Below are 18,256 nucleotides of genomic sequence, written 5' to 3' on the forward strand. Positions count from 1 at the left end.
CATATAAGAACAAACACAATAGTTGAGGATTAGAAGGACTTATAGGTGCAATTAATGTCTGAGGACATGACTGGAGGCCAGAGTCCTCCTATATGCACTCTGGCAGGTTTCACCCACCTAGCTGGTTTCACCCAGCCGCTAACTTTTTACCAGTTTAATCACCGCTCGAGCATAGCCAAACTACACGGGATCAATTTCAGCATTTGCACTTAAAAGTATCTAAAAAATCCCAAAAATATTTTTTTTATTAAGTGTTTTCTGGCCTTTGAACAGCTTTTTTTGACCTTCTACAAAGATGGAAATTTTGGTGAAAGAGGCCCATTGTCTTGAGCTCCCATCTGGTACATATTGTGCAGTGGCTGTGTGCAGCAGCAGCAGCAGCAGTAGTAATAGTGGAGTGAATGACTGACTCTCTCCTCATCAAACTGATAGGGGGTGCTCTAAGGCTGCCTCAGTTAACTCACACTTGATAAGGCAGAGTAGCAGGACTGTCACAGGGTGAATATAACTCCAAGTTTATATGTGTGTGTATGTGAGAAACAGAAGAAGAAGAAGAGACAGAAATAAAGTATGTGTGCTATCATGTCAGACAGCCCGGTTTCATTGCCATCATCACGCCTTCCCCAACGATGGCATGTTTGACAGCGTGTCAGCTATGCTCCTTTACCTATCAAGCTTGTTCCTCTCACATAGGAGTTTATACTGAGGAATTAGACACTGTCTGTCACCGTGATCGGCTACATTAGTCTGTTATTCTTTCACGTTTCCATTTTGCCGTGCTTGTGTCCAAGATTTTTTTATTTTTTTATTTTTGTACCACCCTCCCGCCCCGCAAGCATTCCACGTTTGGTTCCTTCTTGCACACATGTTTTTCTCACACAGGTGAGCCTCGGGACAGATGAGTGCGCGGGTTTCAGAGAGGGGTGCGGTTTTCAGAAGATGTCCGACTGATATTCCAGATATTCACAGTCACGGTGCCAACTCCTGCTAATTTACTGCTTTCAGCCTCGGGCCGTGTTACTCAACCGTAGGCTAACAAACAGGCCTTTTCACTATTTGTCTCTGTCTCTCACAGGGAGAGAGAGTCGAGTTCAAATGCCCAGGTGTCTGTCAGCTCGCTGACTTGTAGTTGTCTTTTTTTTTCTTTTCATTTTCGCATTTCTCACACGAGGATCCGTGCCTCATGCCACCTGTCTTCTTTCTTTTCTCTTTTGTTTTTTTTTTCCCCAAAGTAAAAAAAATAAATAAATAAAAAAAATAACGTTAGCAGAAAGATCTCCTGCACCGTCCTACTTGTATGCATTGCACATACATGCAGAGTTACATTGCCTGCGCGAGCGAATCATGGTCACAAGCTGTGAACTGTAGGTAAATATGCGGCTGTGTTCCTTCTTTTCCGCCAAAAGATTATGAGATGGAAATTATTTGGCGGACATCCAGGAAGCCATCGCCATTTAGAGAAAAGATATTTGGCATCGGATCATCACTCCAGGGTGGAATGAGAGGACTGGAAAGTGTGTATGAGTGTATACGTGGGCGGATGGGTGATTTGGTAAAGGGGGTGGTGGTGGGGGGGATCATAGTTACAAAGAAATATTTGAAAATGATAAATAATAATAATAATAATGATAATTTGGGGAAAAAAGGGATGCGTTAGTATTCATCCCCAATCCTGCCCGAGTTTAAGCATTATGACAGCGACGCAATGCTTCCCTGACAGAGTGAGATGGCTGATAAGAAGGTTTAGGATCTTTGGTCTGATAAATACAGCAGAACAAAAAAAAGAAAAAAGAAGAAGAGAGCGAGAGCACACACCCTCTTTGTCTAATCTTTGCAATTATTAGGGTGTCAGGAAAAGAGAAAAGGAGGCAAAGAAGAAGGGGTGTAGGGGGAGGGGTGTGGGGGCGTGGGTAGGGGGGGAGATACGGGCGCTAGAAGTGGAGACGCAGCAGACAGGCAAGTGCTGCTATGCTTCTCTCCCAGGCATCAACACCTCTCCCTGGGTACCCGCTCACTCAGACACGCCTTCAGTCTCTGGAGCTTCAGGTTTCCTCGGGGCTCTTTAGAAGAGGACACATTTCCATACTGGTGCATGAGGGTAGAGTTTTAAAATGTAAAAAAAAATGGAGGTTGTCCATGAGGGATTTACGTTAAGCTGAGGGACAGAGTCTGCGCCATCGGGGAGGAACAGAGGGAAGAATGTGTAAATGTTATTAATGACCGTGTCAGATCTGTAAAGAATGAGATTTACTCTCCTAACAGGACCCCGGGTTTGGCTTTATAGATTTTCTGTCTGTGGAGAATACACTGTTCAAACTCACCTGATCCATTCATGTACACACACGCACTTAGACATGGCCCTTTTTTTTCTCTTCTCTCTCCTTTTAATTTTTCTTCTCGCTGTCTTATTCTAGGATGCACACAAACACGAACACACACGCACGCGCGCACACACAGGGTGGTGGATGTGGCCTACGTTACTCTACACTTTGTTCTGCACAAGCTGGGGCTCCCGTGGTGTAGGGAGCCGTCTAGCTATGACAGCTTAGTGCAGCAAAAGGCCCTCACCGGAAACCAAGCCTGCACTGTGAGATGAATAGCTTCCTGGCCACACACACAATCACACAGGCTGATATGCACACAGACACACATACACGTGGAGTTTATGTGTTGGGTGCAGCCCACGCAGATCTCTCACGGATAAGCAGTGCAGGTGTTTGCCTAGGCGAAGCAACTTAACAGCGGCGTTGTTTCATGCCATGAAAGTGACACACAGTTGTGACTGTAATGATCATCTTGTGTGGTAGGAAGAGATGGCTTTCATCAGGTAATGGTTTCAGGGATAACTAAACTCGCTGGGTGTTTTTTCCCTTTACCTCTCTATATTTGGCTCTAACTATCTTACTCCTATCTTTCTTAAAATAACATCACTGACTGACATCTTTTACCTTCCCCTTCTTATTTCGGCAGCAGAGGCCAATCATGACTCAGGGGCAGGATCTCCATCTCCTGAGCTGTCCACCCCGAGCCCTCGGAGGAGAGCATCTGGAGAGCATGACCTCTTGACCTGCGGCCAGTGCCAGACTAACTTCCCTCTGGGTGATATCCTGGTTTTCATCGAGCACAAGCGCCGTCTGTGCCGGGGGCCCATTGGCGGACTGGGGTCCTTCTCCAAACCTGGGGCAGCTGGCGGGGTTATGGGCCTTCCCATCTCTCCGAGGGCCAGGTCACTGGAGCTGGGAAGAGGGGCTGTTCCGGTGGAAGTGGGCGTCCAGGTGACCCCAGGAGGGGAGGAGGATCAGGCGAGGAGGCTGACCCCAGCCAAAGGGATCTGCCCGAAACAAGAGAGAGGAGGTAAAGAGATTGTAGCGCACCAGTACACATCGAGCCCATAAACACAGAGGTCGGGAAAGAGCTCTCTTGTCACACAAGAGGCGCACTTACATAAATGAGCATTCACATCCACATATAGAGTTTTATATCTGTGACTTCAGAGGACTTGCTGTCGACTTGCTTTCATTTTACTACACTTACCCAAACCTTAACCTGCTGTGTTGAAAATATCATGTTTTTTGTCCCTGTCAGTAAGACACTTGGCCTATCATGGCAGAGCAAACGGATTTAGGTCCCCACAACATGAGTAATACCTGGATCGGGCACACGGGCACACACACGTCTCTCACCTGTCCGAGACAGATAGCTCTCTTTAAAGAATCCCAGCTGTTTGTTATTTTGACAGTGGCCTTCAGGAGGGATTAATGTAGCCTGAGATGATTTTATTAGAGTGAGTGAGAGCTGCACTGTGTGTCTATTCTGCTCCATTTTAAGTAAAACATCACACACACACCAGAACACACACAAACATACACGGGCACGGGCACGGGCACACACACACACACACACACACACACACACACACGCACGCACGCACGCACGCACGCACGCACACACACACACACACACACACACACACACACACACACACACACACACGCACTTGCAGGCCTCAAGGACTTCTTCAGCTGAAACCAATTGTGAAAGAAGGTGATAGAGGAGCCGCCCCCAGAATGTGTGTGTCTATTTGTGTGTGCCTGTATTTTTTCCTTCTTCTTCTTCTTCTTTTTTTGAGTGCACCTCACGTGTCTGAACGTTTGTATAGAAATCCTGCAGCATATGAAGAGGTTAAGAAAGCTGATTAAAATTCATCTGTGTGCGTGGTGAGGAGAAGGGGATTAATAAAGCAGCAAGGCCGTTCATCTGGCTATGAGGGGAAGGGAAAGGCGGAGGGGTGGGGGGCAAGGCCTGGAGAGTGCCAGCGCCGGAGGGAAACCAATTCAAAGTTATCAGGAGAGAGACAGTCACCATCACACCCGAGAGCTGGGAAGGGTATCCAGGATTACACAGACTCCAGTAGAGTCAGAAAGGGCTGGTTAGAAGAGGGAAGATGGCTTCACTGTGAAAGTTACCGAGTAGAATTACATGCGAGATTATGCAGTTAATGCAGGAGCCGGTCAGCACAATGTTATATTGTTACGTCCTCGTGTAACAAGTGCTGTGACACACTAATTTATAATATATTTACACACATGTACAGTAGAAGCGACTGTGAACTGTGAAGTATTTGATCCCAAACTTGATGAGATTCAGTCACCACAGTTACAAACCAGGCAGGTGGTCAAAATACAGAGAGGCACTATTATGACCCTGAGTAAACCTCACTAAGTTTGTAACATTATTTTTTATTTTTTTTAAAGATTGTAGCGACCGAGCTGATATGTGAAACAGTATCTTACCCAATAACCTCACTATGACACTTTAGAGCTCCACTGGCTGCTGTCATTTGACAACCACACCATATTTACAGCGACTCTAACCTAAATTGGGTGAAAGACAAAACACAACTCCTATGAGAGAGAAGAACTGCAAAGACATGCATGCACGGTTAGTGAAACCATCAATGATGCACCACTATCACAGTAAAACAGGATGCTGCATCACATACAGACACCACAACGGCCAAATCAATGTCATTATGCGAGCAACGAGTACAGGGCTCACAACAATCAGTAACTTTTACAGACGCAGCAAAAAGGCAAAGACGCCAGGCGCAGAATAGCACACTCGGCCGTAGCAGCTGCACTGCCTAACTGCACACACACACACAGGCACACACACACACACACACACACACACGCAGAGTCAAAGGCACAGACAGGCCACTTGATCTGAACATCATACACGCCAGCAGCACCGATCTAATGTAAGCAATGACAATAACTCAAGCACAGCCAGTAACAGGCTGCTGTGTGCTTCTTTATTTCAGCACTGTGGACAGCGCGGGGTCATTTAAGCACAACCCGCCTTGCTTGCACCTAAAATACAATTTCTTATACGAAAAAAAGCAGTCGAACTTTACAAAGGCGTCTGAGATGATTCTCAGTGGAGGAGACATGAAGTCCATGCCATCTTATTTTTCTGAACAAACATACATGATCCCTGTTGTCTAAAGTAGGCTGCCACCTGTTTAGGCCTCTGTGTGTGCTGGATAAGTGTGTAAATCTTTGCTGAAAAGCACAACAGCTATAGTACGATGTGTTTTTGTGCAAAGACATGAAGATAGCTTTCAGATATCGTTCGTCATATGTCAGTGGAGTTGAAGAAGCTGTGAGGTCCTGGGCTAAATGGAGACAAAGCAGGCTTGCACCAGTGTTCAGGCTCTTAATGTTTACCACGTCGATTAAATTAGAGCTTCCTTTTGTCCAGAAACATGAATATATCGGTATTTTTCCTCTTTTCTGCCTGCATGGTTTACCTTCTCTCAGTCTCACCATGGCTAAGCGTCTCTCAGCAGTTCCATTAACTTCCACGTTTACTTGTTAGACCCACTGATATGTGCCCATTTTTCAGTACTGCCCTTTTCTGCAAGTGTCCCACCCTCCTTTCTATGTCCTTCTACTAAGCATGCTGTGCTATCTCTTTTACTAGTGTGCATTAAAAATATCTTTTGATAAAGGAAAAACAAATTCAGATTCTTCAGAACAACATCAAAGGATTGAAATGTAAAGTTTGACGTAACGCTACGTGGTTGGCAAACGTTACCTTTTCCTTTCATTCAAAAAGAGAACTGCTAGCAGGCAGCCCCTAAACCTCCTCCGCCTTTGTTTGTGAAGACTTGAAATCTGATTAATGTGATATTTAAATACAGTTTAAAATTTCTAAACCTTTCATATATTCTAAGCCTTACCTTATATACCGCCCACTTATGGATCGTAAAGGAACTTCAGACAGTAAAGGGAAACAAAGAATTTGTTACATACTGAAATAAATAAAATAAGTGAATAAAAAATAGATAAACTTTACTAGTTAAAGATTCTTAATGTAAAGATTTTTTTTTGTTAATAACGTGTGGAGTAACAGATACAAATTACAAAACAGCATTTGTCCTTATCAATTAAACACACTCCTTCCTGTTTAGTGAAACAATGTTGCATAAAGTTGCATCCAGCTGAATAAACTTACACTTTGAGTAAATTATTAAAATTTATATTTTGATGTATTTTCATATGTGCAATATTTTGCTATAAACTTTCAAAAACATTTGTTCTTGATTTAAAAATATACAGTCGTGACCAGCGTTGCACTGTGAATACATTTATATATCAAATATATTAGAAGAAAAAAATTAGCAATGATACTTTTCATATTTTTTAAATATACTTTCAAAATACCCATCATTCAATGTGTCAGGCGTTACAGAGTTAAAGACTATTACAGGTTGCAGCTGCATGTACCACTATCACACAGATTGGTTAATATCTACTGACCACAAACCTGCGACAGCTTGTTTTTGATGTACCTGCTAATTTTAGTGTACAACGATGTTGTTTCCCTTTACTAAGACTTTACCCAGTAGTGGATAAAAAATCAATTACAAAATAACCAACCAGCACTGATAATAGCAAAAGCTTTTTTAACTGTCTAGTTTGTTCCCATTAGACTGAGTGTGAAGCATTGAGTAGCAACACGAGTGCAAAAATAGTGTTTTGAAAGCAAAAAAAAAAAACAAAGATGCTATACATTTTACAGAGGTGCTGAGTGAATGTTTAAAGGAGGGGGGTGAGTCAACCTGTTACAGCAGCAGTCAGTTAGTCATTCACACAGACAGTCTTATCACTAAGAGAACAGAACATGAAAGCACTCGAAGCCCCAAATGAAAGAAAGGAGGATGGCTTTGTTCAACACATTATACTGCCACTCAAGGCAGTCTCAAGTTTCAACCAAATTGGATTACATTATTAGGTCTAATTACGTCCAGTGTGTTAGCAGCTCTCACATTTGTACACGCACACACTGTAAGGAAACATCGCATTGGCTTACACGTGGTATCGAGGAAGTTTGGGGTGCGCAACCAGATGCACGCAAATATTTGCAGCACAGGAGTCGACACAAAACACACAGGTAAATTAGAGTGTGTATCTGACTTGCGGGAAGATGAAATAAGCTTTAATGTAAGCATGCTGATAATGCATGAAATGCCTGGGCCGTCCCTGCATATCTAACATTATTAACCCTCTGCCTTCCTCCCCCCGGTCCTGGATTTATTTTTTTTTACTCCTCACCTGGCTGTGTTTTATAACATCCTGTCTGGCCTCTTTGTCTGTCAGCTTCCTTGCTTAAACTGCAATCATGCTGCAAGGCTAGCAGATTCAACCCCAAAAGCTGCACGCAGACACACACAAACACACGCGTGCACACACACATGCACGCAAGCAAATGCATACTCGACGGCGTAGATGAAAAATGGCCCTTCTGTGCCCTGTTTGTATTTTTTCCAGAGTTTCTCTTGCTGATGCATGCACTATGTGTGCATGTGTGTGTCAGAGCTTTGTCAGACTATGTTAATATGCGTGCGTGTGTGCCTGGGATGAATTTGTATATGTGTATGTGTGGGTGAAGAATGATGCGTGTCATCCAGAAAGCGAGAGGTTGTCGCAAGGGGAGTGTTAGTGTACTAAGACGACCCTGGCCCCGCTTTGAACTCCTCCTAGGACTGCTGTTGGGCCCCCTTGGAGCACTTTAAGACATCCAGCACAGACGGGTAAAGTCGCATCATGACAGCCTCTTTCTTTTTCTATCTCATTCTCTACCGCGCGCGCAAACACGTTGCGAGGAGCTCAAAGTAAATATTTCATGAGGTGATGTGAACGACAGTGACATCCTCAAACGTCTTTCTGTGTTTCTCTCTTCGGCCCACCTCTGATCCCCCTGCTTTCGCTTTAGTGGGCATGTCACTACACTGAGATAAAGATTTCGCGCTGCTTTTTTTTTCTCCTTCTTTTTTCTTCTTCTTCACAAACTCAATACGATACCGATACTTCTTTTCTTAACTGAGCCAAAGTAGCGCTGGATTCATGATCAAAGAATTCAAATGAGGCACCCGCCACTCTAGAACCGTCACACCTACATTTTCTGCAGGTGCAAAAACACGCAGAGGCATTTTAACGTAAAACACGTCTTTTTTAGTCCTAATGAAACGGGGATTTTTTTTTACGTTTTCTATTTTTTTTACCTGAAATGAGTCATTATGGTTTCTAGATAAAGGCCTGTGGAGTAACCTACAAAAGCAACACTGACCTTTGCTATCAAAGAGGTCAAATCTGCCACAAAATAACGGTGACATTCCTGTTTCCACACCTCTACATTAGATTTGAAGGTGTCCCTCTCCTCTTCTTTCCTCTCTCTGTTTCTCCCTCCCCACCCTGATTTTTTTCTTCTTTTTTTTTGCCCCACCACCCAATGTTCCTTTAATCACCTGGCTTGCTCTCATTTCCATATTAAATAGGCTTTAATCATGAAAAGCAATCAGGCTTTTGCATATTCATACCTTCCCCTGTTCGCCGGCTTCCCTGTCTCGCTCCAGTGCCAAGCAGCCAGTAATCAGTAGGCAGGCGGCGTAATGCCATAGCCCCGGCCCATCGCATGAAAACACACACACTGCGTGAGTTAGAAATAACTTCACATGCTACTTATGTATTATCTCTACTCCAAAAGAGAGAGAGAGGGAAAGCAGGAGAGAGAGAGAGAGAGAGAGAGGGGTAAGAGATAAAAAAAGAAAGATGGCGAGACTGATCCCTGATTTGAGCTGCGAATATTTGTACAGAGGCTCAAGGAAAAGTCGATTTGCATAATGACTTTGTAGTTTTGCATTAATCACATTTGCATATGAAAATGCGTTAATTACTCCTGATGATTTTTTTTTCAACTTGCTTCATTTGATGTCCAAGCTCTGGGGTTGTGATTAGGGGTCACATGGTGGGAGTTGTGGAGGTAGCGTGTGTGTGTGTGTGTGTGTGTGTCTTTTGCTGCGGTCTGAGTGTGTTTCTCTGTCCTTACATGAGTGTTTTGAATGCTTGCCAAGGAATTTATCTTGTGTCTGCTGTTAGGCATGTGCGTCTATTTTAATTTGTGTGTGTGTGTGTGTTTCCTAGTTTCTACGAGTGGCAAATATTTCCTTATTCCTCTGCAGGGGGAAAAAAAAACGGCGAACACTCCCTCCTCTATTTAAACACACAACACTGAGTAACACAAATTCACAGTATCAGTTGCATTAATAAATAAAACATGTTTGGCTCGGTTTTACATTTGAAACACTGAAGTCAATTGCAAAATACGTCCAGCACGTGCATAGAAAAGTATTTCTATTTTATGCAGTTTGGTCTGGAGAGTTGGCGCGCACGCTTTTGTTTGGTGCTTTTGCACAAAGCTGCACGTAAATCTTCTCAAGTCATCCTTTCTGCACAGCTACAGGCGGTTGCAGGCTGAAAGCAAAAATAATTGGCCACTTATTTATTTGCAATTTTCAGCTTCTAACATGTTAATGAAAGAGCGAGAAGCACGCTGGACTGTGTGTTTTCTAGGAGCTGCACATGCATAGTAATACTGAACCTGTGAAAACACAGCAAATGTAGTTCCTGCCTCAGCTTTAAATTTAGGTTAAAATAATTAAATCCTTTGTGGTGGTTAAAATCTAATTTTTTTGCCTGTGTGTGTGTGTGTGTGTGTGTGTGTGTGTGTGTGTGTGTGTGTGTGTGCGTGCGCACAATTACCGTATGTGTTCCTGCCTGTGTATGGGCCCCTAGTGTTGTTGGCCCATAACACCGCGACTCAGACAGGACCACCCCAGGGGCCGTCTGACTCTGCTTGTGTCTGTCTGTCTGCTCTATGCAGCAGGGTCAACTAGGTCTATAAGCAAGCTGCTAAATGGCACAGCTGCACATGCACACTGCCACAGCATCCAACGCACACACACACACGCAGAGATTTCAAGAAACCATTTGCATGTGTGTGCAGGAAAGTAGAAACATAAACTGATAAGAGCCACACACACATAGAAAACATATGTGCATGCAAGAATTCATACAGGGACTCTCATCTTCCATTAAGGCCTGCATCTCCCACCAAACACGCACGCGGGCATACACACACGGCTTAAAGGCTCCCACATGAAGGCATCAAACACTCCAGAGCCGGCTTTATGGCACTCATATGGCAACAGATTTGATATTTTCCTACCACAGCGGGGGAATAAAACTCGCCACTAATTTGGACTGCGAGCGCCACCGCTAACTTTCAGCATGTGCTGACTGACTGTGTCTTCCAGATGTGTGGACTCTTTGCTCCTTACTGAAGAGGCATTAGGAACCTCACACCCCTGGTCCCTGCTCTATATATATGTGTACGTACGCACGGCGAGTGATGATGGCGCTTTGGGATTCCGACACAGGCGCAAGAGTTTGAGGGAAGTGAAGACCTTACGTTGTGCCAGTGGGAATCTGAATGTGTTTATGCTCTTTGTGTAAATAGCTATAATCAAGGTGTTTCCACCGCTGAACTTGAGCTACCCCTCGCTTCCCCTCGCTGGTGGTGACAATTGATAACAGGTGTGCTTTTATCAGTGATGGGCAATGTTGCAAATCTTTTAAAGAACCTACAGTACGTGCTTATAATTAAAGTATACACGTGCATGGACCTTAAATGGGAACTTGCACATAAACCTTCTCCCACTCTGGAAACACTTCTCGGAGAAACCTTCAAGTAAACATGCGGATAAAATCCTCACATGTGTGCTCAGCTATCGCGGAGACATTAGTGCGTAAACATATCATATGCCCCTTTCAGACATAAACGGGGAAATTTTCGCTCCCATTTTCCTATTGAAAAGTTGTGTGTGTTTGCCTTTGGGGGAGGAAAAGTGGGGCTAGCATTAGGTGTTTGTGAAAAGAAAAAGAGATGGTGCTTGTTAGCCAGTCAGACAGGGGTAATCCTACTTGCCACACCGCCGTTGTTCCTTTCCTCTTATCTTATTAGCGTCCTGCCTCTGATTGGGTGGGATGGTCGCGAGAAGAAAATAAGGAGACAGCGTTTATGTCGTTTTTTTTTTTCCACCCCTTTTTTGCAGGCTGCTTCACCGCAAGAGATATTGGAAGCCTTTCATGGTGCAATTCCTTTTATTTCATCTACTTATTTGTCTTGAGCAATTATGCCGGGAGAGAACACTAGACACAGACAAACACGTGCTGAACGCGGGCTGCCTTTATGCTGGTCTACCACTTAAGTATAAATCAGGAGTGCTCCTAGAGCAATGCTGTGATATACATGCTACTAATACCGCCTTCTTCCTACACGCTACGCAATCAGCAACGATTTACTGTAAGCAGGAAAAAGGAGGGAAGGAAAAAGCATGGGTGCAAAGGTCACCGTCGCCTCTGTTTTTTACACTTTCATTTCTTTCAGTGTCAGTTTTCTTCACTTACCAAATCAGTCATCTGATTTCATTCACTCACTCAGATTTGAGATACAGATTTCTGGGTTGAATGGCTCCACCCCATTGCATGAGAAATGACTACTACAAAAAAAAAAACTTAAAAAAATAATAAAATAAAATATAAATTTTTTCTTTTTTACATTGTAAAAATTATCTCCATGTTAGAGACTTTTTTTGGTGAAGTCTGGAATTACCCAGACTACAGGGGACATTTAACGGACTGACATTTAATTTATTTCTTCAGCACTTTGAGCAAACACACCCTCTAGATGAAAGGTTCATAGTTGTCCTTCTGGCCTTATTCATTATCTTTTATTATTATGTTACCTTATAAAAACTGTGTTTCCATCTATAAGAATGGAGAAGAAACATCAGCTCTGGCCTGGTCTTTTTTTTCTTGGGATGAAAGAGGGCTTGCACTGTCATGTCCATAGATGGCATTGAAGACAGGGGAGTTAACTGCTCAAGGCTAAGGGGCTACACTCTCCCCGTATACTGGCTTAATTCATTCTTTTCCAAAAAGCCCTCTTGCATGTGCCGGTCTTTCCCAGAGCAAAACAGAGCAAGCCAAAATGAAATAAAGCCTAAGATGTTATCAGGGTGATTGGTGCCAGCGGAGCTTGTCTGGGCCTGTGGTCTGGCAGGGCAGTGCTGGCCTGTACCAGTGATTGTATATGTGTGTGTGTGTGAGTATAGGTGTGAGTGTGTGTGTGTGTGTGTGTGTGTGTGTGTGTGTGTGTGTGTGTGTGTGTGTGTGTGTGAACGAGTGTGTGTGTGTCCTAGAGGCACTGGATAGATGAAAGCTTTCTTTAACCATAAGCTATGCAGGAGCCGTGCCAGGAGCAGGAAATGTATCAGCGTGATAAGAGACAGAGAGAAAAACGAAAAAGAGAAAGAAAGAAAGGAGAGAGGGAAAGAGGTCTGGAGCCAAACTCAGCCCTTCATAAAAATGTGTTAGGTGCACTGGCGGCTAATGCTAAAAAAATTTGTGAGTGCAGACACACTGAAAATCACACAATCAGTAATGTGTGACTAGATAAAAGCCACTTGACACAGGATATATCCATGTATTAACGCTGCTTATTGGCTAGGAATAAAAAAAAGAAAGAAGGAAAGTCACTGTTAGCCCCTGTAGTAAGGTACCACTGATCGGGGACTTCAAGTGTGAACACCACCAAACACTCACAAAGCAAAACTGAACCTATTTAAGAGCACCAATAATACGTGAGACATTAGAAAATAATCACGTTATCACGGTAAAACTACGATGTAGTTATCAAACTTTTTGAAACCAGTCATTTATCTGTAAATTTAAAAAAAAAATCTTGAATTAAAAAAAATTGAAAATGAATTTTCTTTTTAAACTCTTTGAGAAATATTTGTTCTCATTTTGAATTTGATACCAGATTAGCAGAGGACTCCTCTGGACAACCCTCTGGAATTCCTTTGGACTGCTGCAGCTTTGAAAGAAACCTGTTTAATGATTCCTGATTGTGTTAAGATTCGAGCTGCTTAACAGATTCCATGATTTTTTCTCTCATAATGTGCCGAGTGTTTTCTGTGGGTGGCAGGAAAGGACGAACACTACTGTCGAGTTACGCTGTTGGAATGCATGCACGTGTGACTTGACATTTTCTTGCTGAAATAAGCAAGATCTTCTTTTTAAGAGATGCTATCAGGATATAAGATGCTTCAAACCCTCTATTTAAGAAGGAGTGACTTTTGCTGCTCCACAGCGGGTGGCTCCGCATGGCTTGTTTTGGCAGATTTCTACCCTTCGTGATGCAACCCCAGAGGGACGTACGATTCAGTATTAATGGGGCCTTCATGTTTGTGCAGGTTATCCAGTCCATGTCCAATAATGCAGTCATAAATCCCGTTATGTTTCTTTCACTTTTGCAGTTATTTCCACAACAAAATCATTGGATTTTTAATGCAGGAGCTGAAAATTACCCCATTTAGTAATGTGTGTAAACATATGTACACACATTTAGCAATCATAGATAATCTCTCTCTGGGATGTACTTTTTATACCTAATCATATTATTTATTTACCCTATTAATTGTGAGATAATCCACTAGGTGCTAACCTTTTCCTGCCGCATGCCAAAATCTTTTGAAAGATGCCATAAAATTTTAAAGCTTGTGAGTTTATATATTTTACAATCAAATTCCTCAGTTTCAGTATTTATCATGCTGTCATTTGTGAATCGATCACATTACCAGTTAAAATGTGTATTTTCAAAACTCAAAGAAATGCCAGTGAAGTGTGTCAAATACACGCTCCTGAATCCATTTAATATTTGTTCAGACATTTTACTGCCTAACATAAACCAAAACTCAAGTCAAAAAAGACTTAAAACAAAACACCACCCTGTCATGCTGCCCAAACACTGGCCAGCACATTTCTCAATTACATTCTGGTTAAAGTAAGTCATCTCTTTTCCGCTGACAGCACGGCCAATGCATTCAGCCTCTCCTGGGTTACAGGACAGGAAAAGTCTGAATTCTTGTGGAGGTTGAAAATACCTCAGAGCTTCTGCTGTCGTCACAGATATGGTGTAGGGCTGGGAAATACGGATCAAAAATCAGTCCTCTGCATTGTCAGTCTGAATGGTGATACAGGATATGTGAATCTCAGCATTTACTGCCAAAGTTAATGTGAGTGTTCACGAGCGAAAATCAATATCACACAACATATTTATTTCTTGTTTTTTTGCCAGAAGCTTTTTCAATTTTCATTTTACATACGTCACCATCATTTTTTAAAATAACAACCACTTTACTTTGTTTTCACTCCTTTAGGCATAGTTTGGTTCCTTTGAAGTGGGGTAGTATGAGGTACTTATCTATAGTCAGTTTATTCCCTACAGCGAATGAACGGCACACAGAAGAGCTGCTTCTTAAAACTTACATCAATTTAGTGTGCACTATATTTAAGGGCATGTTTACCACAAACAGCCCATTTAACAAGCAGCTAAAGCTATTATATTGCTCTTGTCAAAGCCTCTAGATTCCACTAACAAAAGCTTGCAGAACATAGAGGTGCTGGGTCGTTGGGTTGTGAGATTCTTGTTCAGATTTATCGACTAAATCTTTGAAGAGAGCCACTGCTTTCTTGAGACCCATTTGGTATGTAAAGGCATGTGCAAATTAAAAACCTCCAGCCAGTGATATTGTTCACATTGGACAAAGAAGTCAATAGTCCCATGTGGTATGACATCAGTGAGTCTAAACAGGCACTATGGCAGCTGGCACGAGATCAAGAAGTCAAAAAACTATATTTAAAAAAAGGATTTAATGGTTTTGCTGTGGTGACATGAACCATTGTCGAGTCCTAGTGAGAAAAAGTCTAATTCTTCATGGTGTGTGTAGTGGGAAGAACCATTGTCAACTAACATGTTGTTAGCGTATGCCTTTAAACTCTGAATTGCTACTTATTGCACTGACTTTTGCTTTCCCACCATGCTGCAGGAAAAAAATTATGAGAGATGCAAAGGAAGGGGTAGAAGTTGGAGAGATACAAACGCTGGCATAGTTTTATGGGATAAACAGATCATCTCACCCAAATTTAATTTTAACCCTAATTTTAATTTGACACCTTATCCAGCCCTAGTGCAGTGACGAGATCCGCGTAGATTGACCGTCTCTGAAAACTCTACTTCAAGGTTCTACAGAGACAGCCTTCATGGATCATCAGCAAACAGGTGGTGAGCTTAGCCTTGCCTTCAGCTTACCTCCACTGAGGCCTTCAGGGTGTTTCTCATCTTGTACCGTTCAAATCTTTCAAACTGTGGCAATAACAAGGTGGTGTGTGAAGGAGAATCAGTCCCTATTGTGTCCCAGTCTGGCATCGCAGACCTACACAGAAAAGAATAAAAACACCATATTATGCAGTGCAGATAAAATATTCTCCATTTAAAAATGACCATCCACCTACCTATTCTTCTTCTCAATCTCTTATCTTCTTCTCGCCTGGAAAAATTGCCCGTCAATCACAGAGCTGACACAGAAAGGCAATCATTTGTGCTCACCTTCACACCTACAGCCAATTTAGAACCTTCCATGCATGTCTTTGGACTGTGGGAGGAAGCTGGAGAACTCTACACCACTAAAACTCATCCTCTCATTGGCAGAGAACCTGCACAGAACACAGTCAGCAGGTCTGAATCATGCCTGTGTTGTTGTGAGGTGACAGGGCTAACCATACCTCCACCATGCTGCTGATGACCAACTAACGGTCAAGTATTCATCTACACATGGAATAACGCAATTAGATTTTACTGTTATAGTTTATAAACAGGTAAAGTAAACTTGAATAAATAGATAACTTTAACATAGTTTGTCAGGTGATTTTGAAAATTTGTGAGGAAATGCTTTTTATTTTCCATCTTCAATCTTTCAAAGAGAAATACAAGCAGATGATTAAAACATCCTGCCACAGAACAGATGTAGGCATCAAAGCCTCAATTAATGTGGGGTAAAACAAATCATTGTTCTATGTTAATATTTTGTCAAAGCTAAGGAAAAGAGACTGTTGCTGTTCTGCAATTCCATTTTTTTAAAACTGAGATTATGTCCCACTTTGCAGTAAGATATGTAAATGTTGCACATAACTGCTTAAATCCTGCAGAAAAAAATGTATGTACACACACACACACATATATATATATATATATATATATATATATATATATATATATATATATATATATATAAACGAAATCCGTGCAAACATTAGATTAGCTAGATAATACTTCCTAATAATATAGGATAATATAGGATAAAATGTTCCAGTTAGTCTCTGGCTACCTTTAACCTCCATGTAAAAATGGCCAACACCATTTTCAGAATTGTGTATTAGTATCTGTCCACTTACGCCCACTATTAGTGATTACATGGGCTAGATAATTATTTGAACAGATTAACCTTATTCAGCCTCTAATGCTCTGCTCTCTTTGTGTCTCCCCTCACCTGTGCTTAGCGACATATAAGCCCACACCTGTCATTTGTTCCTTCTGTTTTAGAATTGTTAGCTCTTAATTTGGTACAGATTAAAATCCTCTCGAAACCCTAAACACTGACCAGAGGATTGTCCAGGCTCCTGTTCTTCATGTTATCTGCCTAATAAAAGCTAGACTGACACCTCTTGCTACTTTTCTGCCATCTAATTACACAGAATATTAGTAGTTTAGCCTCTGTTAGCTTGCTGAATAGCATTAGCACTTAGCATTATTTACGAAGCCTTTGCTACTAGACGTTACCTGAAATGTATCCATAAATGTCTTCTGCCAGCATTTTGAAACAGCTCGAGTGCAGTCTTTGTTCTCCACAACTGCAGGCTTTGTAAACTATCCTTTCTGGCAAGATAACATTTAGAATTTTTTACTCTGGAAAAAATGTTGTATGCACCTGAAATTTCTTAGCTTAGCAAAGTACCCAAGGTCAGCTAATCTACAGCACATCTGTCTACTCTCTCCCTACCTGCAAAGGCTGCTGCTTATTGGAGCCAGTGGCAGAGTTATAGAATTATATTGAAAAGAAAAAAAACTCTACTCAGACATTCCTTATTGTTGTGAAGCAGCAACACCAAGATTTCTCATTTATGTAGTAACTTCCAGGAGGCCTTACCAAGATCGTCTATTTTGAGTTACTTTAGCACTACCAAAGATTACATCAGCTGCAATCTTCAGAAATTAATATTACATTTGACATAAATTACTTGTAAAATATTAGAGAGGAAAATATATAATATTACTTAAAATATAAAAAAGACAACATTATATTCATGTTATAAAAATGGAACAGTGATTTTGATATTGGCAAAATATAAGTTAAATCACAAAAGGCATGAATTAACTCTAGTCATGCTCGCAGAAATGATAGTACAATGTATTCAACATTAATAAAATGGGTTAGCAATGATTTAATACACTGAATTTCCACAAAATACTTTTAAAATGTTTGAAAAAAAATTAGTATCCTGTTTTGACTTGTCCTTGTGTCAGAAGAAGTCTTCGGTAGATTATGTGGTTTCGATGAACTGTAGTTATTTTTATTTTTTTCAGATCTTCGTGCTTACATTTTTTTTACATGAGGTAATTTGAGAGGCTTTGTTTTTAGACACAATGTGGGACAGGAGATGGTTTGACATACAGAGGCATTCTTCAGAACTGATAGGAGATAAAAAACAGAATTCCCCCTGGAGACATGACAGCTACAACTACAAATAACGTTTAGCATTTTGCTGCTGGCCTTTACTGGATCACAAGACATTATATAGCTGGGAGAGATGCATAAATACATGGGGGGGGGGCACAGAGGCTGATTGGTTTTAATTCATTTATTTGCATATAGAGACAGTAATAATGAAAATAAACTTTACTGATATCTTGTTTTTTGTGCGCAGTGGAGTGTAATTAATTTGATCTC

The 18,256-nt window shown here is 41.7% G+C and overlaps 2 protein-coding genes and 1 long non-coding RNA gene across 6 annotated transcripts in view; 1 reads left to right on the top strand and 2 right to left on the bottom strand.

The window, feature by feature from the left end:
• The window catches only part of ccnk (cyclin K), a 19,725-nt gene extending 16,689 nt beyond the window's left edge, over window positions 1-3,036 (bottom strand). The window contains exon 1 of the mRNA XM_082505762.1: window positions 2,949-3,036. Coding sequence (XP_082361888.1) covers window positions 2,949-2,984 — 36 coding nt within the window. The 5' untranslated portion in view covers window positions 2,985-3,036. The remainder of the gene's footprint in view (window positions 1-2,948) is intronic.
• bcl11bb (BCL11 transcription factor B b) overlaps window positions 1-18,256 on the top strand; it is a 36,585-nt gene that overhangs the window by 5,081 nt on the left and 13,248 nt on the right. For 2 of the 3 annotated variants that reach the window (XM_082505758.1, XM_082505760.1), the window contains exon 2: window positions 2,971-3,354. In XM_082505758.1, the coding sequence (XP_082361884.1) occupies window positions 2,971-3,354 (384 nt within the window). The remainder of the gene's footprint in view (window positions 1-2,970; window positions 3,355-18,256) is intronic. The other variant, XM_082505759.1, reaches the window with a different exon arrangement.
• Window positions 3,246-17,561, bottom strand: LOC309689386. 2 transcript variants are annotated; one of them, XR_014271347.1, is made up of 5 exons: window positions 17,309-17,561; window positions 17,089-17,184; window positions 15,765-15,965; window positions 15,562-15,685; window positions 3,246-3,331 (listed from the first exon to the last, which is right to left on the bottom strand). It is a non-coding gene; the product is annotated as an uncharacterized lncRNA (long non-coding RNA). The 2 variants fall into 2 exon arrangements; XR_014271348.1 differs by having other exon boundaries at window positions 17,089-17,561.

Source organism: Aulonocara stuartgranti (assembly GCF_965226115.1).
Source record: "Aulonocara stuartgranti genome assembly, chromosome: 15".
Taxonomy (NCBI): domain Eukaryota; kingdom Metazoa; phylum Chordata; class Actinopteri; order Cichliformes; family Cichlidae; genus Aulonocara; species Aulonocara stuartgranti.